Source organism: Heptranchias perlo, chromosome 2, assembly GCF_035084215.1.
Source record: "Heptranchias perlo isolate sHepPer1 chromosome 2, sHepPer1.hap1, whole genome shotgun sequence".
Taxonomy (NCBI): Eukaryota; Metazoa; Chordata; class Chondrichthyes; order Hexanchiformes; family Hexanchidae; genus Heptranchias; species Heptranchias perlo.
Genome location: NC_090326.1, coordinates 157,813,660 through 157,838,492, shown reverse-complemented (window position 1 = coordinate 157,838,492; position 24,833 = coordinate 157,813,660). Strand labels below are relative to the sequence as shown.

Here is a 24,833-nt window from a genome sequence, read left to right as displayed (position 1 = left end):
AATAGCTTATTAATTATACTTCAGTTCATATACTAATTTAACATTTGTCACAATGATAGTAAAGGACACTACTTTATTTGGTGTGTGTATATATTTATATATTTCTTCTGTGTAGGATGGCATGTTAACATTTTGAAGCCTATGAGCGATACTGAAGTGGTCCAAGGCAATCATGCTGAATTTGAATGTGTATTGAGTGAAGTGGTCCCTATTACTGAAGTAAGCTGGTATCTGAATGAAACTGATATCCAACCAGATGAACATTGGGAAACAAAGGCAGAGAAAAACATTTACAAACTCATATTGAAAAATGCCCAATTTAATCATTCTGGAGAAATAACTTTTGCTTCAAGGGATGCCATTACGTCAGCAAAATTATCTGTTATTGGTAAGATATTAGAGTTTGACATCAGTGAAATCATGCAAGATTGATTTATTGCACTCTTTATAAGTTTTTAAAAGATTGCGTGAACAGCCTGATAATGGAGAGTTGGAGATCCTTATGTTACAATCCAGAGGTGGCTGGTTTGCGTTTTTGGACTGCTTGACACTCTAATCTATCAGCCTCAGATCATGAGTTGTTCAGTGGAGCGTCCTATGATACTATACTTTTGTATCATCAAATGAAAGTGGAATTGAATCTATTCTCTTGCACACTCTCTACTGATCACACTTAAAAGTGCACTTAAAGGGAAAAGACTCTGACCTGATCTTTCCTTGTTGCATAGAGTCAAGTGTCTGAGAAAAAATGAAAAATCAAAACCTAAATTTGAGTAAAAGTGATACTGATTTTAAAAAGTTGAATAGTATTAAAATAATGGCAATGTATTACAGTTCCACCTTTAATTGTATAAAAAAATATAAGGAGTTGCCAAAATTAGATCATTAAACTCAGGTTTAATAAGCCTGTGTGATGATCATTGACCCTGATATAATATCAACAGTGTAATGGAATCGTGGAGAGGAGGAATATTACTGTTTGTTAATGATAGAGTACCCTCCCTCTACTTACGTAACTCAATCGAACAAGGAAAGGAAAGAATTGAAATCACACTGCCCAGTGTTAGTAACAAATGCATGAACCCCCAGTTCCTATTAAATTCTTTTGTCCACTGTTTCATTGAAAGTGTTAACCCATTTATTTTGTTAAAATTCCAGACACAGGAGTTTCATAACTAGCACCGCACACCGTGATTTCAGCTCTGAAGTTAAACTTTAGGTTTGAGCAGCATACAGTGGAAAGATAGATCAGTGATTTTTGTTTTAACGTTAAGATAAGTCAGTTGAAAACAACCTATTGAGGTAACTATAAAAATGCAACTCTTTGTATGAGGTGTAGGTTACATTTTTAAGTAAGACATACTTTTTTGCAGAGGATTTACTAATTCTGGTTTATTTGCAATTCATAAGTCTTGAAATCATATCTGTATTTATGTTAAAATATTTTGATATAGTTATATGCATGATAAAATAATTATAAATATTATAAATTATTATAAAATAATATTTTTCTATGTCTTTGTCTAGCGATCTGTAAATTAACAAATAATGTAGGTGGATTTACAATTACTGGATAAGAACATAAGAAATAGGAGCAGGAGTAGGCCCCTCGAGCCTGGTCCGCCATTCAATAAGATCATGGCTGATCTTCTAACTCAAGTCCACTTTCCCGCCCCATCCCCATATCCCTTGATTACCTTAGTGTCCAAAAATCTGTCGATCTCAGTCTTGCATATACTCAATGACTGAGCATCCACAGCCCTCTGGGGTAGAGAATTCCAAAGATTCACAGCATGCTGAAGAAATTTTTCATCATCTTGGTCCTAAATGGTCGACCCCTTTTCTTGAGACTATGCCCCGTAGTTCTAGACTCTCCAGCCAGGGGAAACAGCCTCTCAGCATCTACCCTGTCAAGCCCTCTAAGAATTTTATATGTTTCATTGAGATCACCTCTCATTCTTCTAAACTCCAGAGAATATAGGCCCATTCTACTCAATCTCTCCTCATAGGACAACCCTCTCATCTCAGGAATCAACCTAGTGAACCTTCATTGCATCCCCTCTAAGGCGAGTATATCCTTCCTTAGGTAAGGAGACCGAAACTGTACACAGTACTCCAGGTGTGGTCTCACCAGAGCCCTATATAATTGCAGCAAGACTTTCATACTCTTATACTCCAACCCCCTTGCAGTATAGGCTAACATACCATTTGCCTTCCTAATTGCTTGCTGTACTTACATGTTAACTTTCTGTGATTCGTGTACAAGGACACCCAAATCTCTCTGACTACCAACATTTCTTAGTCTCTCACCTTTTAAAAAATATTCTGCTTTTCTATTCTTCCTACCAAAGTGGATAATTTCATATTTCCCCACATTGTACTCCATCTGCCACCTTCTCGCCCACTCACTTAACCTGTCCATATCCCTTTGCAACTTCTTTGCGTCCTCCTCACAGCTTACTTTCCCACCTATCTTTGTACCATCAGCAAACTTGGATACATTACACTCGGTCCCCTCATCTAAGTAGTCGATATATATTGTAAACAGCTGAGTGCCAAGCATTGAGTGACACCCCACTAGTTACAACCTGCCAACCCGAAAATGATCCGTTTATTCCTACTCTCTCTTTTCTGTCCGTTAACCAATCCTCAATTCATGGTAATATATTACCCCCAATCCCATGAGCCCTAATCTTGTGTAACAACCTCTTGTGTGGCACCTTATCGAATGCCTTTTGAAAATCCAAATATACTGCATCCACTGGTTCCCCCTTATCTACCCTGCTATTTACACTCTCAAAAAACTCTTAACAGATTTGTCAAACACGATTTCCCTTTCATAAAACCGTGTTGATTCTGCCTAATCATATTATGGTTTTCTAAGTGCCCTGTTACTACGTCCTTAATAATAGATTCTAGCATTTTCCCTACTACTGATGTCACGCTAATTGGCCTATAGTGCTCTGTTTTCTCTCTCTCCTTTCTTGAATAGCGGGATTACAATTGGTACCTTCCAATCCACTGGGACCGTTCTAGAATCTAGGCAATTCTGGAAGATCAAAATCCACCAACTCTGTAGCCTCCTTTTAAAACCGTAGGATGTAGGGCCATCAGGTCCAGGGGATTTGTGGGCTTTTAGTCCCATTAATTTCTCCAGTATTTTTCTTTACTCATCTTAATTACTTTAAGTTCCTCACTCTCATTAGATCCTTGGTTCCCCTCTATTTCCAGTATGTGTTTTGTATCTTCTACTGTGAAGACAGATACAAAATATTTGTTTAACATCTCTGCCATTTCCTTATTCCCCATTATGACTTCTTCTGGGACAAACTGGATTGCTCTTACAAAGCAGGCTCGATGGGCCTAATGGCCTCCTCCTGTGCTGTAACCATTCTATGATCCTGTCTCTGTCACTAAGGGACCCACATTTATATTCGCTAATCTCTTCCTTTTTAAATACTGCAATTTATGCTAAATGTAATTTATCCATATAGGTGGTGGGATATATTTATAATTCAATTTACAAAAATTAATGGTATGTTTGTATTTTATTTGTGCGATCATCATGTCAGGCACTTAAGATAATAACGATTCTAACTCTGCACCTCTAGGCCTTCCTGACCCCCCTGAAGATCCAGAGGTTGTTAGAAAGAACCACCAGTCTGTCACCCTGTCTTGGTTCACGCCTCTGAGCGATGGTGGTAGTGTTATACTAGGCTACCATATTGAGATGAAACCTGCTGACAGCGACCACTGGTTGCCATGTAACACAAAAGTGATTGAAGAGACGGAGTTCACTATTGATAATCTCATACCGGGCCCTGGTTACAGATTCCGTGTTTCAGCTCTGAACCAGGCTGGTGCCGGTGAACCTGTTCATTTACCGCAGACGGTTCTGCTGGGTGAGAATTGTGAATGCAGACCCACTTTAAGCACTGCACGCAGTTGCATGTATTTCATGCTTTTACAACTAAACAGGGCTGCAACAGGACCGTGGTTGTTTTGCAAATCAAAATTAGGCAATTCACTCGCTTAAATGAGAAGTTTAATATTTTCAAGTGCATGTTAGCTTCCCTTGTCACACTTTCTTTCCCATTGCACTATTATACAAGGCATGTGTACCCCTGGCACTTCAAAATCCAAGCACTTGAGTCTTAAAAGTTGTTATTAATGATTAGTAGGTTTAGGTTTGTAAAGAAAATTATGGGATATTACATTTGTAAATGTTTCTACTTTTTTCAACAAACTGGAAGTATTTCTGCCAAACCATCACTATATTCTAAGAATTTTTGTTCTACAAATATTTTAATCTGAAGCAGGTAACAGTGTGAGCGAGCGCACTCACACACATCTTACAATGGCTTGTTGAGTTGAAAAACCTGCTTAGTTTTACCTCTACCATTTCATCTCTTAAAAATATCTTGAGTTATACTTTCTGCTTCTTGCTAAAATAGGAGAAAAACATAAATAAATTTTCCAATTTTGCTAGATTTTGCTACATTTTATAGTTTGGCTGCTTTATTTTAAACTGCAGTATCCCTATTCCTAGCCCTGTTTATGGCATTTTATACTTTATAAAGAATTAGCCTAATGACTCATCCCTGAATATATGGCATATTTTCCATTAATCATTCAGGATCTTTCATTGTTGTTACTTTTACGATATCATTGTCTTTTGATTTTTAAATGCCATAATTTTTATAGAGATTGTGAAAAACGCTCATCTTTTCATTACTTTTTCACACCAATATTTTCTCTACCCCCATCTTGAAGAATGTTGACTTGTTTCACGGATACTGAGCTCATATTAGCCATTTATGCATCAGCCTGGGTAATAAGAGCTAGTAGGCTACTCGATTTCAGAGGGCACCAAAACTGAGCCCAATCCTGTGCAGACATGCATATTTCAAGCATGAGTTGCTGGCTAGCAATCATAAATGGAACCCTTAGCTACTTCTCTCCTCCCTAACCTAGTGAGCTAAAGCTAATTGTAGTACCCTTTCACTGCCTCCTGGCTGATATCAGCTAACTTAGTACAGGAGCTTCCTGTCTCTACAACTCATATACTCCAAAAAGCTGCCGAGCTGTCAGAGGAGCAAAAGTTACTCATCTTTAATAGCGGTCATTTTGTTTATAAAGTTGTTAGGGCTGCTTTTAACTACTGGCGGAGAACAGACAGTTGGTGGGTGGAACGTTCTTGCTGGCGGGAGGCCTGAGCCCACTAGAGGTCCAGGCCTCATTTCCATTTCACCAGCGAGCTAAATAGGCACCCCGCTGCAGCTCGCCAGTTATGGGAGGGCAGTAAATCAACCAACCCCCATGCTGAGCTGGCCGACAATTGGAGCCTGTTGGGTGGGAGGTAATCCTGGACGGGCGAGCAGTGGCCTGGATTTTGTTGTGGGCCCACCAAAAGAAAAATTCGATATATCCGGGGCCATTTTGTGACCAGCCACCAGTGGTCCCTTTAAGGACAGCTAGTTAGGCCACTCACTGCCCTGGTACAAATGGGTGGAGCTTTTGCAGCGTATGCTTTGCCCATTTGTACCTCAAAATTGCAATCGGGGTCCTATGTGTGCCATGCGATTTGCATAATTTAATGAAGCTCCCGCCTGATTTAGGTGGGCACCTGGGACACCCTTGTAAAGACCTTGGGCATGATTGGAGCGGGAATGAGGCGGTAAGTGCGGCACTCTAATTAAAATCTGTCTGTAAAAGCCTTTTTGAGTTGTGCAATCTATAATGTTTTGAGAAGCTAAGAGGGATGATTGATTTCAGAATCATACAGAATTCTTTGTTAACAAATTTCCCTTACTAAGAATGTAAAAAGAAGACAACATTTTCTAGAAGTTTCAGTAGGGACATTAATCTGAAAATGGGATGTTGCATCTTATTAAGGCTGTTCAGCTTTGCTTTTCACGTGCAAGGAATGAGACGTTCAAATGTTTTCCCAAAAAAAGTAAAGGTTACAATAAATTGTCATTAATTTTAATGCCATTTTGCTTAAATACTGAGGACATCACATGGGGCATTGGCTAGGAGTAGTGGCTAAATATGTGCAGCATGTGAAAGTTGCATTAGCATGCACAGTTGAATGTGACCATGTCATCAGCATTCATTATTTGAGTAGAATTATAGAATAATACAGCACAGAAGGATGCCATTCACCCCATTGCCCCTGTGCTGGCTCTTTGAAAGAGCTATCCAATTAGTCCCACTCCCCTGCTCTTTCACCATAGCCCTGTAAATTTAACCTGTAAGCCCTGTAATATGCCAATCAAAAAAAAATCAAACAGAAATAGAAATTAAATATGGTGATAATAATTCTGTGTAACCTTTTGATTTTTTATAGTGACCTTATGATGAAACTTTCTTTCAAATGTTAACTGTCATTTTGGGAAAATAAAAACATTTACAATGTAACCTGACACTTAATAGAATGTTTCTGTATTTCCTCTGATCTATAGAGTACAGATATAATTGCATATTTGCAATCCATTTACAATGGTATTTTTCTACTTGGGCGACCATGGTAATTCAGAGAAGATTTTTCTATTGGAGTAAATGGAAATAGTATCTTTGCAAAATTTTTCAATTTTCACTTCTTTCCTGAACACAGTGGTGTTCATTTTGACTTTGGATGATAGTGTAAAACGGGCGATATCGATTCAGCCACCTGTTATGCATCTCTTCCAATTTTCACTTCCATTGTGGAAATGGAGATTGGGAGAGATGTATAACGGGAGGCTGAATCGATATCAACCGTTTTACACTATCACTCAAAGTCAAAATTAACCTCAGTGACTCTGAGGCACAGTTCCACTAGTGCTCGTGCCTCATCTAAATGAGCCTCCTTCCTGTGTGAGCCCAGGCTGTGAGTGTTAGTGTGTTACACACATGTACCTAGGATTTCCACAGGGGTCCTGATCTTCATCAGAAAGTTGGTGGCATCCCTGGAGAAGTGGCATGAATTGCTAAAAGCTACCACTTATGCCGTTTCTGCAGGGTTTTCACCAAAGACAGGAGATGTACTTTCCAGCAGGTGTGGTAAATAAAGTTGATGAGCTGCAGGCACAAGTAGCTATGTGGGGCTATGATATAGTGGCAATAACAGAAACCTGGCTCAAAGAAGGGGAGGATTGGGAACTTAATATTTCTGGCTACAAGGTATTCAGGAAAGATAGTGAAGGAAAAAAAGGAGGGGTTGGGGGGGTGGGTGTTAGTATTGATCATAGAGACTATTACAGCACTGGAAAGGGATAATGTAGTTGAGGGGTCAAAGACAGAATCTATTTGGTTAGAATTAAGTAACAGTACAGGAGCTATTATGCTTCTGGGTGTATACTATAGACCACCAAATAGTGGGATGGAAATAGAGGAGCAGATTTGCAGAAAGATGCAAGAACACTAGAGTAGTGCTAATGGGGGACTTCAGTTGAGACTGGGATAGTAACAGTGTAAAGAGCAATTAGGGGGAAGAATTCCTGAAAAGTGTACAAGAGAACTTTCTTGATCAATATGTTTCCAATTGTAAACAATTTTACAACACCAAGTTATAGTCCAGCAATTTTATTTTAAATTCACAAGCTTTCGGAGGCTTCCTCCTTCCTCAGGTGAACGTTGTTGGAAATGAAATCCTCAAAATGAAATCGCATTTATAAATCACAGAACAATGCTTGGTGATTACAGACAGTTTTTTCAACTGCCCGTTGCCAAGGCAATCAGTGTGCAGACAGACAGGTGTTACCTACAAGGCCTCCGAATATACAAATCACCAAAAAAAAAACAGAGATAGAGAGGTAGAAACATAGAAAAGACAGCAACTGACCCGTTATATTAAAAACAGATAACATTTGTTCGCTGGTGGGGTAACGTGTAGCGTGACATGAACCCAAGATCCCGGTTGAGGCTGTCCTCATGGGTGCGGAACTTGGCTATCAATTTCTGCTCGACGAGTTCCGCACCCATGAGTTCTTTGATGAAGTAACGGAGAGGGTTGATGAGGGTAGTGTGGTTGATGTTGTGTATATGGACTTTCAAAAGGCGTTTGATAAAGTACCACATAATAGACTTGTTAGCAACATTGAAGTCCATGGGATTAAAGGGACAGTGGCAGTGTGGTACAAAATTGGCTAAGGGACAGAAAGCAGAGAATAGTGGTGAATGGTTGTTTTTCAAACTGGAGGAAAGTATACAGTGGTGTTCCCCGGGGGTCGGTATTAGAAACACTGCTCCTTTTGATATATATTAATGACCTGGACTTGGGTATACAGGGCATAATTTCAAAGTTTGTAGATGACACAAAACTCAGAAATAATGTAAACAATGGAGGAGGATAGGAAAAGACTTCAGGAGGTCATAGACAGATTGGTGAAATGGGCAGGCATATGGCAGATGAAATTTAATGCAGAGAAGTGTGAAGTAATACATTTTGGTAGAAAGAATGAGGAGAGGCTATATAAGCTAAATGGTACAATTTTAAAGGGGGCGCAGGAACAGAAAGACTTGGGGGCGTATATGCACAAATCTTTGAAGGTGGCAGGACAAGTTGAGAAGGCTGTTCAAAAAAGCATATGGGATCCTGGGCTTTGTTAATAGAGGCATAGAGTACAAAAGCAAGGAAATTATGCTAAACCTTTATAAAACACTGGTTAGGTCCCAGCTGCAGTATTGTGTCCAATTCTGGCACCACACTTTAGATAGGATGTCGAGGGTGCAGAAGAGATTTACTAGTATGGTACAGGGATGAAGGACTTCAGTTACATGGAGAGACTGGAGAAGCTGGGCTTGTTCTCCTTAGAGCGGAGAAGGTTAAGAGGAGATTTAAAATCATGAAGGGTTTTGATCGAGAAAATAAGGAGAAGCTGTTTCTAGTGGCAGAAGGGTCGGTAACCAGAGGACACAGATTTAAGGTAATTGGCAAAAGAACTAGAGGTGACATAAGGGGAAAATATTTTATGCAGTGAGTTGTAATGATCTGGAAAGCACTGTCTGAAAGGGTGGTTGACGCAGATTCACTAGCAACTTTCAAAAGGGAATTGGATAAATACTTGAAGGGGACAAATTTGCAAGGCTATGGAGAAAGAGCAGGGATGTGGGACTAATTGGATAACTCTTACAAAGAGCCAGCACAGGCACGATGTGCTGAATGGCCTTCTTTGCTGTATCATCCTATGATTCTATGTGTCACTAGATAGTAATCATGAGCAGAAATCCTGACTTTTTTTCCCTACCTCGCTAAGAGCAAGGAGGCTAATTATAGAACCCCAAATGCTTCCTCAGTTGAGATCAGCTAACTCATCGTGGAATAGCAATTATACTTGAAACCTTCTGTTCGAGGTGGCTCTAATACCACAGTATGTGGTACATTGATCCACTTAAGTCATCGGGAGAGTTTCTGATAATTCTGCTTAAATCAGTTAAAGTGTACTTCCTTTGCTTAGATCAGTTACAGTGTACTTCCTTCCTATGGAGCATATAAATAATGTTCCACATCTGCTTAAGTGGAAATGTAAAACTGGTTGTAATATAAAAGGCTAGTTTCTTTAGAAAAGTACCCGGGTAAATGTGGCCAGGTGGATGAGCAATTTGGTCCGAGACCTTCACCAGTGTGTCTGAATTGGCCAATAGTAGCTGTGAGAAAGTAGTCTGAGGAGAACTCTACCTCTGATTTTCCCCCCTTCCATTGGCTGAGATCAGGGTGATACCAGAGATGAGGGACTTCAGTTATCTGGAGAGATTGGAGAAGCTGGGATTGTTCTCCTTAGAGCAGAGAAGGTTATGGGGAGACCTAATAGAGGTATTCAAAATAATGAGGGGTTTTGATAGAGCAAATAGGGAGAAACTGTTTCCACTGGCAAGTGGGTCGGTAACCAGAGGTCATAGATTTAAAATGGCAAAAGAACTAGAGTGGAAATGAGGAGAAATTTTCACGTAAATCTGTAACTACAGATTGCTAAGATCCATAGGAACTTTCAAAAAGCAATTGGACATCTACTTGAAGAGGACTAATTTGCAGGGTTATGGGGAAAAAGCTGGGGGATGGGATTAAATTGGACAGCTTTTTTGAAGAGCTGGCAGGGACACAATGGACTGAATGGCCTCCTTCTGTGCTGTAAGATTCTATGATTCTATCAGGAACTTGGCATTGCCAGGATTTATATTATTAAAACATTTGAAGTCAAAAATATGTTAAAGTTAAAAATTCTGGAGTATTTCTTTAAATTTCTACCTTAAATTTTCTTTAAAATTTGTAACTGTGTAGTAAATAAAACTATAAATTTAAAGGAAAATAGACATTTTTGTTTGACATAACAGATGAAGCTACATAAAAAATGAATTGGGTTGGAGGTTTCTAGATTTTTTTAAAATGCCCTTTCATATTTCCCTAAGAAAGCTGACTCTGCATCGCTGTAAAGCAATCAAGATGAAGCAAAGCCTTCATACCAGAGAAATTTGCTTAGGTCAAGGTTGTGCTTCAGTGGCCTGGCTCTGATTTTAAAGTTACGTCTCCTTGTCCTAGACAACCCCACCACTGGAATAAGTTTCTCTCTATCTACCCTATCAATTCCTTTCAAAATCATAAAAACCTCAATCAAATGACCCCTTACCCTTCTATATTTCAGGGAATACAAGCCCAGTTTGATCCCTCTTCATAATCTAACCCTTAGAGCCCTAGTAACATTCTGGTGAATCTGCGCTGCACTCCTTCCAAGGCCAATATATCCTTTCTAAGGTGCGGTGTCCAGAACTGTGCACAGTACTCCTGATGTGGTCTAACCAGGACTTTGAATCGCTGTAGCAAAACTTCCTCCCCTTTATATTGTAGTCCTCTAGTTATAAAGTCTAACATTCCTTTAGCCTTTTTGATTATTTTTTGTACCTGACTACTACATTTTAGTGATCTGTGTACACGGACCCCTAAATCTCTTTGTACCACCACTGTTCCTAGCTTTTCACCATTTAAAAAATATTCGGATCCTTTTTTGGTCCAAAATGGATGACCTCACACTTACCTATGTTGAAAACCATCTGTCACCGTTGTGCCCATATCCATTCCTTTTTAAAAGCTATTACGGATTCTGCTTCCACCACTGTTCCTGGTAGGACATTCCATGGTCCTAATAACCCTCTGCATAAAATAATTATGATCATTCTTGTGGTGACGATCTTAAATTTATGCCCTCTAGTTACTGACTCACTGACCAGTGGAAGTAGGACTTCCCAAATTTACCATATCAAAGTCTCTCAATTTTGAACACCTCTATCTTAAACTTCTTTGCTCTTAGGAAAAGAGCGCCAGTTTCTTTAGTTTCTCATCATAACTAAAGCTTCTGATCCGTGGTGTTATCTTCGTGAGTCTCTTCTGCATCCTCTCCATGGCCTTGACATCCTTCCTAAAGTAGGGCGCCCAAAACTGAACACAATATCCTAACTGCAGCTTAACACTAATATATGACTACAATAGCACGCACAAATCTTCAAAAGCATAGAAGCTGCTTTCTTCAAATTCTCGTAGATTTTCCTGCGTATTAGAGTCTAGTAAATATACCTCTTGTTAATGCCGTGTTCAGTATTCTGACCCAAACTACACTATCATAGTGGCACTTAATTATGAGTCTATCTTTTATTCGGATTGCATATTTACATGGTACAAGAGATTATTTACATATTGTATACTATGTTCTTCTGTAATTCTTTACTTTAATCTATTTTGCAGAGGTTCCGGTGACTGTCACCATTCCTCTGTCTAACGTTACCGTAACTAAAGGGGAATCTGGCAAACTGGATTGTGAATTTTCTACTGAATGCGTTAATGCAATATGGCTAAAGAATGATCAGCACATTGAGACAAGCAACAAGTATGAGATCATTTCTGACAGCAAGAAACACTCTCTGATTATTCACAATTGCAGTTCTGAGGATGAAGGGAGAATCACCTGTATGGTGTCCTCGGACATAAAAACATCTGCTGAAGTCAGTTTGGATGGTAAATCACAATTTTGCTCTGTTCAACTTTTTTGCCACATACTAACATTTTTCATTAATTTGCACAATAAAGCAATTCAGAATCTTACCTGGGAGGGAAACTTTTATGAACGTAAACCTTCATATATTTTGGTATGGTAGTGCAGTGTTTATAGTGCTGGACTTACCAACTCTTGAAGTTGAGAGGTCAAATGTCACCATGGCAAAGTTGTGAAATTTAATTCAATAAATCTGATCATTTGCACCAGAAAAAAAAATGACAATCAAAGCAGCTGGATTGTTGTAAAACCCCAACTGGTTCACTAATGTCCTTCAGGTAAGAGAACTGACCAACCTTACGTGGTGGGCCTACATGTGACTGTAGTGTGACCTAGCACAGACATCTCTCAGTTGATGAATACAAAATTCGCCAAAAGCAAATCAAACAAAAAAAAAATGAGCGCCTTCTACATAAACCAGTTAGCTCCCTGAAAAAATTCAGTGTTGCCCTTATCTTCAGAAAATGTTAGAGGTAATTTATGTCAATCTTTTAAAAGAAAACAAGAACCTTTATAGAAGGCTATTGTTTTGGTATCTTCATACTCATCCCTTGAAGAAGTAATGGAGGGACTCACGACCTGGCAGGTCGCGACATGAACGCTCCTTCCATGGCCGTAACTATCTTTATATCAGCCAATAGGGTGGTTAAGCCTATAAGGGAGGAGGGTTTTATGGGCTCCCACAAGCCAAATGATAAAGGAGAACCACCCACACCACCAGATGCATATATCCCACTGAATGCCAACCCAAAATTCAGAGCTGGAGCTCTGGTCTCTATTCATTGGGTCTGGATTAAGGTTTGAACCCTGCACCTTCTGACTGAGGTGGGAATGATACTACTAAGCCAAAAGTTTGCTCTGTTGCAAAAAGTGTTGGCCAGGGGCTGCAGAAAGTAACCTGAGACATCAGCTGCTGACACACAGGCAAGAACAACTTTTGAACTGAAGTAACCTGAGTTCAGTCGCTGGCCTGAGCTGGCTGGAACCGGTTTGAATTAGCTAAGTTTTGTGAACGACAAAGGAGATGTGATAAGACGCAAGTCCTTATTTAGAAAAGGAGTAATGAGGTAATGCTACCTAAGTCCTTGGGACAGAGCCAATGAGGAGAAGACATAGGCTAAGGCGAGCAAGCCTAAACCAAAGGGAGAGAGACAGCACAGCTTGAAGAGATAAGATTCGGAATAAGAATGAAGAATCTGGGGCGTGGAGCCAGAGCAAAGACTCCGGAGACCAACCATCGTGGAAGTGGAAGAACCTACGTCAGGGATGTAGAGACAACGTATATTCTGTGACCACTCAGGGAGTGTCAGAGAAACCTCGAAAGAGAGAGATCGAAGGCTCCGGAGACCAATCATCGCAGAAGCGGAAGAACGTACGTCAGGGACGTAGAGACGACGTTGAAAGAGAGAGAGAACAGAATGCCTGGCCAGCGTCAGCTCTCCTTTTTGGGTATTATCCTTTATATTCTGTGACCACTCGGAGTGTCAGAAAAACCTAGTGGGTGTGCGTTTAGATCCTAGTTTGGGTATAGAACTGTATAACCTGGTGCAAACTGCATGTCTATATCTAACCAGACATATAAGCTATATGTATATGATCTAACGGCATGAATAAAGCGAATTGAGAGTTAAGAGAGAATTGACTCTTCTCCTCTTTGTACTAAGCCAATAACCGTAACCGGTGACCACCGGTCAACAAAAGTTAGAACATACAGAAGTGGTATTCACTACCTAATGGTGCAGCGAATATTTTTTTAGTTCGTACTCAGGATGAGCAACATTGAAAAGGCCACATCCCGAGAAGGTGGTGGTGGGCTGCCATCTTGCTTAGCAATTGTTTTACAAGTGAGTGGCTTGCTAGCACTTTGATGGCATTAAGAGTCTGTCACATAGCCAAAGGTGGTAGACTCACTTTCCATAAGGACATTAGTGAACCAGCTCAGTTTTTCTAACAGTCCAGCAATATTTACGTTTTTCTCCTTGTAGCCAACCGACAAACTCAACTATAATAGGATTTGAACTCATAACCTCTGGGATGCTAGTCTTGTACCATAACCATTGTTGTATCATACCCATCTGTCATCATCTTAAGTCCCAGCTATACCATTTGGGTGCTCATAGCAAAGTTACTATAGTTCTGAAAATTCTACTTTTTTATTATTTATGGTGAATTTAATTTTACCGTAAGTTGTTGGGATGCTATTGTAAAGCACTGTTGCAGTTGCTGTTATTTCAATGTGGCTGTACAATTAATGAGTGCTTGTTTTAAATAATTGGATGTCTTACTATCTGCAGTTGCAATACAACCTATTCCAGCCCAAGATTGGGAAATTGTACAGGAGCCAGATAACGTTGAACTAATAGATGGGGAAGAGGTCCCTCCCAAACCAAGCTTGCCACCTGAGGCAGCACAAGAAGGTGACTTGCATCTTCTGTGGGAAGCCTTGGCCAAGAAGCGAAGAATGAGTCGAGAGCCAACACTTGATTCCATCAGTGAAGTACCAGAAGAAGATGACAAAGCTCAAAAACGACGGCTACAGAGAGCTTTGGAGATGGAAGATTTATCTACAGATGAAATGTCTAGAGCAATGGATTCTTGTACAAGTTCTGATGATGAGTCAAGATCTGGTACTCCGTCCCTTGTTCAATATCTGAAAAAGGCAGGACAGTCGACCATAACCGTAGCTGGAAAAGCGCAAACTATTTCCACAAGCAAGTTCTGGAAACACTGGGAGACTTCAACCACTGAACCTGAGCAACAGCAAGATACACCTACTACAGAAGACGACCCATCTCTCGTTGATGCTGCTACAAAAATCCAGGCTGCATTTAAGGGTTATATAACCAGGAAGGAACTTAAACAACAAGTCACACCTATATTTGGCGAAGTTTTTAAATCTCAGACAAGTAAACCAGGCCAGACTGTCCATCTTGAATGTGTGGTCCTGAGTAAATCTGAAATCAAGGTTCGGTGGCTCAAAGATGGAGAAGAAATTGTTGATGGAAGGCATTACCACATTGATAATTACAGTGATGGAACTTGCTCCGTAATTATTACAGGCGTGGAAGAAAAAGACACTGGAACATATACTTGTGAGGCTTCTAACAAACATGGCACAACTTCCCACAGTGGAAAGGTTACTGTTGCTAGTGGTGCAGAGGAAACAGTGAAGAAGCCTTATCAAGACATTGGTATAAAGTACAGCACTGACAGTGAACCAGAAAGTTCTTCAGGAAGTGAAGTTGACGATGCTTTCCGCAGAGCAGGCAAACGACTTCACAGACTTTTGCGTTCAAAATTGGCTTTTGAGATTTCTGATGTGGAAGAAGAATTTTTTGTCAGTGCTGATGAAGGAGATGAAGAGATCTTGGACAAGCAGACTTACCATGAGGATGAAAATTACATTTATATTAAGTTTGATACTTTGGCTGAGGCTGAAATGGCAGCAGCCAGATTTAAGGAAATATTTATTGTTCAGGGAATTCCTGTTCACATTGATATCTGCGAGGCAGGTAGCAGAAGCGAGATTCGGATTAAGAAAGTTTCCCGGCCCCCTGTTGCATCTGAAGAAGACCGTACCCCTACACAAGAGGGACTACATGCTGTTACATCTGGTAAGTTTGCCACTTTTTTTTGTTCTTTGCTTAAATCATACAGACTTTGTTTTCGGGTTCTTTTTATATTCAGCAGACACAACAGCTAATTCAGCATTTTTTAAATGAAATTGTCTTAGATTATGATGCCCTTGGAAATAATAGATACAGAAAATATTGTACTTTTTTATTCTCTGCCTATATAGCTTAATTATATATTTATTGATGACAATAGCATAATCCTTGCTATCAGCATATTCATAACTATGATATGCAAGTAATATACAGTTAATACATTTATTAGACTAACATATTAAGAGTGAGTAAAAATAGGTGCGCATGAGAGCTATTCTTCAATTAACACAGTTAACAAGGTTAGCATTTGACAGAAGTATCTTTAATGTACAAAAAAAGGTCTGCTGGAGGGAATAGAGCAATAAAAGTAGGAACAAATAAAACTATACAAAGTCTAAAAGGGAAAGGAGTGAAAAACTGGGGGAGAAATCGGTAACTATTGTGTCCAATTTCTGGGCGACAAATAAGAGTCGGTGAGACCGATCCCCCACATCTGATCTCCCTGGAATTGCGCGGTTGCCAATTTCCGAATTCCGAAAAACAAATTAAAACTTACCTTGCGGACTCCTCTCCTGCTGGACCACCAGCTGAAACTGGATGGAGTCATACCCTACCATTTTTGGGGCATTACCCCGCCCCGTTTCCGACTGGTGGATGGTTTAAAAATCTTCCTCGAGATGTCCTACCAGAAATAGTGGTGAAAGGAGGATCCACAATAGCCTTTAAAAGGGAAGTTGGTAAATCTTTTGGTAAAAGAAAAATTTTAAAAGGTCTGGAAAAAGAGCAGGGGAATGGGTTTAAGTGAATACCTCTTTCAGAGAGCAGGCTTAGGCACAGTGGGCCGAGGCCGCCTCCTGTGCTGGAAAATTCTGTGATTACAAACCTTTTCTCTCACTTGCACTTCTCAAAAGATACTAAAAGCATACTTCATACCTCTGGAATTCAGCTAACGAGTCCATGTTTGGACCAAGGCTGTAATGATACACAGCCTTTATCATAGCATTGCCTCAAGTGTAAACTATTTTGACATTTAGAAAATGTTACTCTGTGTAAGTCATATCACAATAACCATTATAAGCTTACATAGAATGTCCAGCACAGAAACCGGTCATTCGGCCCAACAGGTCTGCTAAATTGAAGTATGCTTTTAGTATCTTTCCAGCAGAGAACATTTTCTAACATTAATGCATTATTTCTTTTGATGTCTCCTTTTGTCACGTAAAGCACCCCATTTTGTATCTGAGCTCCAGAACCAGGAAGTTCAAGAAGGCTACCCTGTCAGTTTTGATTGTATGGTAGCTGGATATCCACCACCAGCAGTTCGATGGTTTAAGGATGGAAAGCTGATTGAGGAGAATGACCACTACATGATCAACGAAGATCAAGATGGGTGCCACCAACTTATTTTAACATCTGTGATACTGAGTGATATGGGAGTGTACAGATGTGTGGCAGAAAACTACATTGGTGTTGCTTCAACAAAGGCTGAGCTAAGAGTAGATGGTAAGTGTGATGGAACTCCAACAGAAAAAATAAATTTGGCAAAAATTATGTAAGCCAGATACATACTTGTATCATTCTATTCAAAAACTTGCCAAAATATAAATTTTTTAAACTTGCCAACATTTTAATTTTGTAGAAATTATTTGTCTTAATTATTTAGAATGATCCAAACTGTATAACTAAGACATGACTCATATTAGCATGAAAATTAATATAACTTGTGCAGTATTCTTGAAACCATTTCAATTATGCTGTACAAGTTCTGGGGATTTTTTCTTTATTCGTTCATGGGATGTGGGCGTCGCTGGCGAGGCCGGCATTTGTTGCCCATCCCTAATTGCCCTTGAGAAGGTGGTGGTGAGCCGCCTTCTTAAACCGCTGTAGTCCGTGTGGTGAAGGTTCTCCCACAGTGCTGTTAGGCTCATTTCTCTAGAAAAGGGAAGACTGAGGGGTGACCTGATAGAGGTCTTTAAGGTTATGAAAGGGTTTGATGGGGTAGAAGATGTTTCCAATTGCGGAGAAGACCAGAACTAGAAGCCATAAATATAAGATAGTCACTAATAAATCAAATAGGGAATTCAGGAGAAACTTCTTTACCCAGAGAGTGGTTAGAATGTGGAACTCACTACCACAAGGAGTAGTTGAGGCAAATAGCATAGATGCATTTAAGGGGAAGTTAGATAAACACGAGGCAGAAAGGAATGGAAGGATGTGCTGATAGGGTTAGATGAAGTAGGGAGGGAGGAAGGAGGCTCATATTGAGCATAAACACCGACATGGACCTGTTGGGCCAAATGACCTGTTTCCCTGCTGTACATTCTATCTAATTCTATGTAAGTTTATAATGGTTATTGTGATATGACTTTCACAGAGTAACATTTTTTAAATGTCAAAATAGTTTACACTTAACAAGGCAATACTATCATAAAGGCTGTGTATCATTACAGCCTTGGTCCAAACATGAACATATTAGCTGTATTCTAGAGATGAGACGAGACTGACTGCCTTTGACATCAAGGCAACAATTGACCGAGTGTGGCACCTAGGAGCCCTAGCAAAATTGAAGTCAATGGGGATCAGGGGGAATCTCGTGGCTGGAGTCATACCTGGCACAAAGGAAGATGGTTGCATTCAACGCCAATCATCTCAGCCCCAGGATATCACTGCAGGAGCTCCTCAGGGCAGTGTCCTAGTCCTAGGCTGCTTCATCAATTACCTTCCCTCCGTATAAGGTCAGAAGTGAGGCTGTTTGTTGATGATTGCACAGTGTTCAGCTCCATTTGCAGTTCCTCAGATAATGAAGCAGTCCAGGCCTGTATGCAGCAAGACCTGGACAACATCCAGGTTTGGGCTGATAAATAGCAAGTAACATTCACATCACTCAAGTGCTAGGCAATGACCATCTCCAACAACAGAGAGCCTAATCCCCTCCCCTTGACATTCAATGGCATTATCATTGCCAAATGCCCCACCATCAACATCCAGGGTCACCATTGACCAGAAACTAAACGAATGAGACACATAAATGCTTTGGCTACTAGAGCAAGCCTTTCAACCATATACAAGGCACAAGTCAGGAGTGTGACGGAATACTCTCCACTTGCCTGGATGAGTGGAGCTCCAACAACACTCAAGAAACTCGACACCATCCAGGACAAAGCAGCCCGCTTGATTGGCACCCCATCCACCACCCTAAACGTTCACTCCCTCCACCACTTGCGACCCGTGGCTGCAGTGTGTACCATCCACAGGATGCACTGCAGCAACTTGACACGGCTTCTTCAACAGCACCTCCTAAACCCACAACCTCTACCACTTAAAAGGACAAGAGCAGCAGGCACATGGGAACAACACCACCTGCACGTTCCCCCTCCAAGTCACACACCATCCCGACTTGGAAATATATCGCCGTTCCTTCATCGTCGCTGGGTCAAAATCCTGGAACTCCCTGCCTAACAGCACTGTGGGAGAACTTTCACCACACGGACTGCTGCGTTTCAAGAAGGCGGCTCACCACCACCTTCTGAAGGGCAATTAGGGATGGGCAATAAATGCTGGCCTTTCCAACGATGCCCACAGACCATGAACAAATTTTTAAAATGTCCGAGTCTGGCAATTTTTTGTTATTTGTCTGGTGATCCAAATTCCTCTGGTTTCCAGATAATGTTGGGAATGGAGTGTTTTGCATACTTTACTGCAATTACAATTGCCAAGTCTGATCCATGCCGCATCCAGCCACAGCTGGCCTTTCAGGGATGCCTTTCAGCTTATTTCTTAAGTAACCTTTTCATTGACTTTCCAGGTCCAAACATCTTGCTGCTTTTTTAAGGTGCGCTGTGATTTTTTTTTAAAGAAGCTTTTTAAAGATTTTTTTCCCCTCTTGCATGGTTTCAAAGATGGATTAGTTATTTTTGCTTTATGTGGTCCTGTCACATAACTTTGTTATATAACATTATTGTCACAGCCACCTTAGGACTGTTGTGACCATGCGCCAGATGGAGAAAATATCCAAATTTCTGACTGCAGATGAGGGACCGCCCATAGCATGCTCCTTGGCTAATTTACCTGGGCATATCCAGAATCCTTGCACCAAGTCTGCTCAAACTCCTTTCACTTTCTCAGGTTTTTAAAAAAAAACAGCAGTATTACAATCAAAGATAAGGATTTGTTTTTAGCTTATCCAAGGTACTTCTTATTTTGGTCAGACAACATAACCCTCTATTCAACCTCGACAAGCCTAGGTGTGCCTACCTTTGACCATTACTTGGAACCAGCTGTGAGAAAGTATTTTGTTCTAAGACTACTGTTTGAGGTGTCCAAAGTTTTTAGCATTAACACTTTCTGTTTTCCTAGGGTTCAGCGGGATTGTCACAAACCCCATTTTCGAGCCTCTTCCTTACATTGTTGTCCATCTGATGTCTCCTTCCTACCGATGAACATGTTTCTGTTTCCTAACACTTAATACATCTATGGACAGCTGACTCATGCCGGTGGCATAAATGTTTAGTGCAGAAACACAGCTACAAATGCTACACAGCAGTAATGTTTTCTGAAATAAATAGTGAAAACTTTAAATGGCCAATGTTTTTTTTTGGATAAACCAACTTGAAATAAATAATAGCTAGTCTTTTGTTCACCAGTTGTTTTTTTTTAAAATCTTGTTTACAGTTATCAGCTCCGACTATGATACAGCAGAAGCCACTGAGACATCTTCCTATGTCAGTGCCCAAGCTTCTCTCACACGGTTAGTATTGAAGCACACTGCATAGCTAATTAGTACACCGCATAGTATAGCTGTTAAGTCTTGACGCATAAAGACTGTCATCACAGATGGTTTTAATAAAAGTTGTGAACTTCAGTAGTTTTCAAAATCATTTGTCAAGTATTCTGAAGCATCTGAAGAAAACCTATTGTGCAAAGTTGCAGTTTTTTTCACCACCAGATGGTGCCATATCTTCTCTTTCGTTCTGTGATATAGTCAAATACAGTAACATTTCAGTTTTCTTGAACAGGGATTGTATTAATTTATAAAAACATTTTTTTTTATAACAGGGAGCAGAATTTGGAAGGTGTAGAGTCGCAGGCTGAAGAAGAGCAGCTGCCTCAGATCGTAGAGGAGCTTCATGATGCCTTTGTTACTGTCGGGGCTCCGATAGTAAAGCTACAAATTGAAGTTAAAGGTATGAATAGTTGTCAATGCATTTTCTGAGATTTTCAGTATATAACTTTACAAATTTCAATAAGTATTCTCTCAGCATATGATCAACTTGTGGGATCAATAAGTATTCTCTCAGCATATGATCAACTTGTGGGATCAACAAAGGCAGAAAATGTCACCTCCTTTAACATGTATCTCTGTTATTTTCTTTTCTGTCTTTCTCTCAGTCACTCTTTCCCTGTGACTCCGTTACTCTTCCTATTTTTGTACTATTCTTCGATATTCTTTATTTTCTGTTATTCCAGCAATCTCTCACATCTGCTGTCTTTTTCAGCATGCTCTGTCCACTGGTACCTGAAAATTGCATAATGGTCCTACAATGGGCGTAGGACCCCAGTTTAAATATTTAAATAAGAAATCTGCCTATTTTGGATGGGAGTGCTGGCTGCCACTTTCAAGGCCCACTTGAAATTTCATCCCACTAAATTCATGTCGAAATTTGGGTCAATAGCGAAACAAAGATCGCCCCCATATCTCTCACCCAGATCTGCAGTACCACAGGGCATTGTTGATGATTGACCAAACCTACTTGCTCATAAATAGAACATGGAGTGGTAGTCTTGCTACTGAGGCTGGATTTCTTTCCACTCGCCTCCAGATTACGGGTGAGGTGCCTGAGGATTGGAGGGTAGCAAATGTTGTGCCTTTGTTTAAGAAGGGCGGCAGGGAAAAGCCTGGGAACTACAGACCGGTGAGCCTGACATCTGTAGTGGGTAAGTTGTTAGAGGGTATTCTGAGAGACAGGATCTACGGGCATTTGGAGAGGCAGGGACTGATTAGGAACAGTCAGCATGGTTTTGTGAGAGGAAAATCATGTCTCACAAATTTGATTGAGTTTTTTGAAGGGGTAACCAAGAAGATAGATGAGGGCTGTGCAGTAGACGTGGTCTACATGGACTTTAGCAAAGCCTTTGACAAGGTACCGCATGGTAGGTTGTTACATAAGGTTAAATCTCACAGGATCCAAGGTGAGGTAGCCAATTGGATACAAAATTGGATTGACGACAGAAGACAGAGGGTGGTTGTAGAGGGTTGTTTTTCAGACTGGAGGCCTGTGACCAGCGGTGTGCCTCAGGGATCGGTGCTGGGTCCGCTGTTATTTGTTATTTATATTAATGATTTGGATGAGAATTTAGGAGGCATGGTTAGTAAGTTTGCAGATGACACCAAGATTGGTGGCATTGTGGACAGTGAAGAAGGTTATCTAGGATTGCAACGGGATCTTGATAAATTGGGCCAGTGGGCCGATGAATGGCAGATGGAGTTTAATTTAGATAAATGTGAGGTGATGCATTTTGGTAGATCGAATCGGGCCAGGACCTACTCCGTTAATGGTAGGGCGTTGGGGAGAGTTATAGAACAAAGAGATCTAGGAGTACAGGTTCATAGCTCCTTGAAAGTGGAGTCACAGGTGGATAGGGTGGTGAAGAAGGCATTCGGCATGCTTGGTTTCATTGGTCAGAACATTGAATACAGGAGTTGGGATGTCTTGTTGAAGTTGTACAAGACATTAGTAAGGCCACACTTGGAATACTGTGTACAGTTCTGGTCACCCTATTATAGAAAGGATATTATTAAACTAGAAAGAGTGCAGAAAAGATTTACTATGATGCTACCGGGACTTGATGATTTGACTTATAGGGAGAGGTTGGATAGACTGAGACTTTTTTCCCTGGAGAGTAGGAGGTTTAGGGCTGATCTTATAGAAGTCTATAAAATAATGAGGGGCATAGATAAGGTAGATAGTCAAAATCTTTTCCCAAAGGTAGGGGAGTCTATAACGAGGGGACATAGATTTAAGGTGAGAGGGGAGAGATACAAAAGGGTCCAGAGGGGCAATTTTTTCACTCAAAGGGTGGTGAGTGTCTGGAACGAGCTGCCAGAGGCAGTAGTAGAGGCAGGTACAATTTTGTCTTTTAAAAAGCATTTGGACAGTAACATGGGTAAGATGGGTATAGAGGGATATGGGCCAAGTGCAGGCAATTGGGACTAGCTTAGTGGTATAAACTGGGCGACATGGACATATTGGGCCGAAGGGCCTGATTCCATGTTGTAAACTTCTATGATTCTATGATTCTAACCCTGTTAGCAATTCCCCTAATAGGTAGAGTAGGGCTGGCTAGACAAGTAATGGGAAGCTTGTGAGTGCCCTCTATTGGCAGGGTACATGTTTTTATCTGGTTAGAGTCCAGCAGTGCTCCTATGCACACCTTGGTGTTCGTAAACCTTGGCTCAGCTAACCTGTGCCAAAGTTTTCGGGACATACAGCGAACAAAAACCTATCTATGTGGATTTCTCAGTAACTTAGTTTGAAAATTTTTAAGTATGGTGATAAGTTTTGGCACACGTCAGACATCTGGCTGATCGATAAAATGTCTCTCAGAAGCATGTCTAAACAATTCATGCATAGTGAATTGTATTTTTAGTGTAGTGACTGTTACGTAGGCATTTTGCACACGGCAAGATCCAATAAGCATCAGTGAGATGAATGAGCACTCAGGTAGAAATTGGAATATGTTGTGCCTGTTTATTGGGTGTAAAGTGGGCGAGAAGCATACCAATTTAATAGTAGGATGGCTTGCGTCCAATCTGTGCAGGTGTTGGTCCCACTGCTAAATTTGTGGAGCCCATTTTTTAGGTGTCTCAGGCAGCGATCTCTACCCCCTTACCTTACAAAGAATGTACAGCACAGAAACAGGCCATTCGGCCCATCAGGTCCATGCCGGTGCTTATGCTCCTTCCACCCTTTGTCATCTAACCCGATCAACATATCCTTCTATTCCCTTCTCCCTCATGTGTTTATCTAGCTTCCCTTTAAATGCATCTATGCTAGTCACCTCAGCTACTCCTTGTAAATGGTGAGTTCCACATTCTTTCCACTCTCTGGGTGAAGAACTTTCTTCCCTATTGGATTTGTTAGTAACTTTCTTATATTTATGGCCCCTAGTCCTGGTCTCCCCAGCAAATGGAAACATCTTCTCTAAGTCTACCCTATCAAACCCTTTCATAATCTGAAAGGCCACTGTCAGATCACCCTTCAGTCTTCTCTTTTCTATATAAAGGAGCCCCAGCCTAATCAATCTTTCCTGATCGGTATAACCCCTCATTTCTGGTATCATCCTTGTAAATCTTTTTTGCACTTTCTCCAGTGCCTCTATATCCTTTTTATAGTGTGGAGACCAGAACTGTTCGCATTACTCCAAGAGTGGTCTGACCAAGGTTCTGTACCTTCTCTGCTTTTCAATTCTATCCCTCCAGAAATGAACCCCAATGCTTGGTTTGGTATTTCTATGGTCTTATTAACCTGCGTCATTACTTTTAGTGATTTGTGCATCTATATCCCGTCTAGACTCTTATTTTCGAAGGAGCATGTAACCTCCTTATTATTCCTACCAAATTGTACCACCTCACTTATCTATATTGAAATTAATTTGCCAATTACACGCCCATTCTACAAATTTATTAATGTCTTCCTGTATTTTGTCGCAGTCCTCCTCAGTATTAACAATACACCCTAATTTGGTGTCGTCCACAAATTTTGAAATTGTACCCCCGATTCCCGAATCCAAATTGCTTATGTATATGGTGAACAACAGTGGTCCCAGGACAGATCCTTGTGGAACACCACTTCCTACCTTTTGCCAATCTGAGTAACTACCTTTAACCCTTACTGTTTTTTCTGTTTTCTAGCCAGCTTGCTATCCATTCTGCTACTTGCCTCCTGACTCCACATGCTCCGACCTTAGTCATGAATCTACTATGCGGTACCTTATCGAAGGCCTTTTTAAAAATCCAAATATATTACATCCACTGCATTACCCTTATCTACACTTTCTGTTACTTCAAAGAATTCAATAAGGTTGGAAAAGCATGACCTTCCCTTTTGAAATCCGTGCTGACTATTCTTTTTTGGATTTTCAG

General features: G+C 40.5%; 1 protein-coding gene across 1 annotated transcript in view; it reads left to right on the top strand.

The window, feature by feature from the left end:
• Positions 1 to 24,833, top strand: part of LOC137299362 (obscurin-like) — a 552,786-nt gene that overhangs the window by 327,243 nt on the left and 200,710 nt on the right. Inside the window, exons 68-74 of the mRNA XM_067968057.1 lie at positions 116 to 388; positions 3,612 to 3,902; positions 11,717 to 11,986; positions 14,318 to 15,637; positions 16,916 to 17,194; positions 20,363 to 20,438; positions 20,747 to 20,874. Coding sequence (XP_067824158.1) covers positions 116 to 388; positions 3,612 to 3,902; positions 11,717 to 11,986; positions 14,318 to 15,637; positions 16,916 to 17,194; positions 20,363 to 20,438; positions 20,747 to 20,874 — 2,637 coding nt within the window. The remainder of the gene's footprint in view (positions 1 to 115; positions 389 to 3,611; positions 3,903 to 11,716; positions 11,987 to 14,317; positions 15,638 to 16,915; positions 17,195 to 20,362; positions 20,439 to 20,746; positions 20,875 to 24,833) is intronic.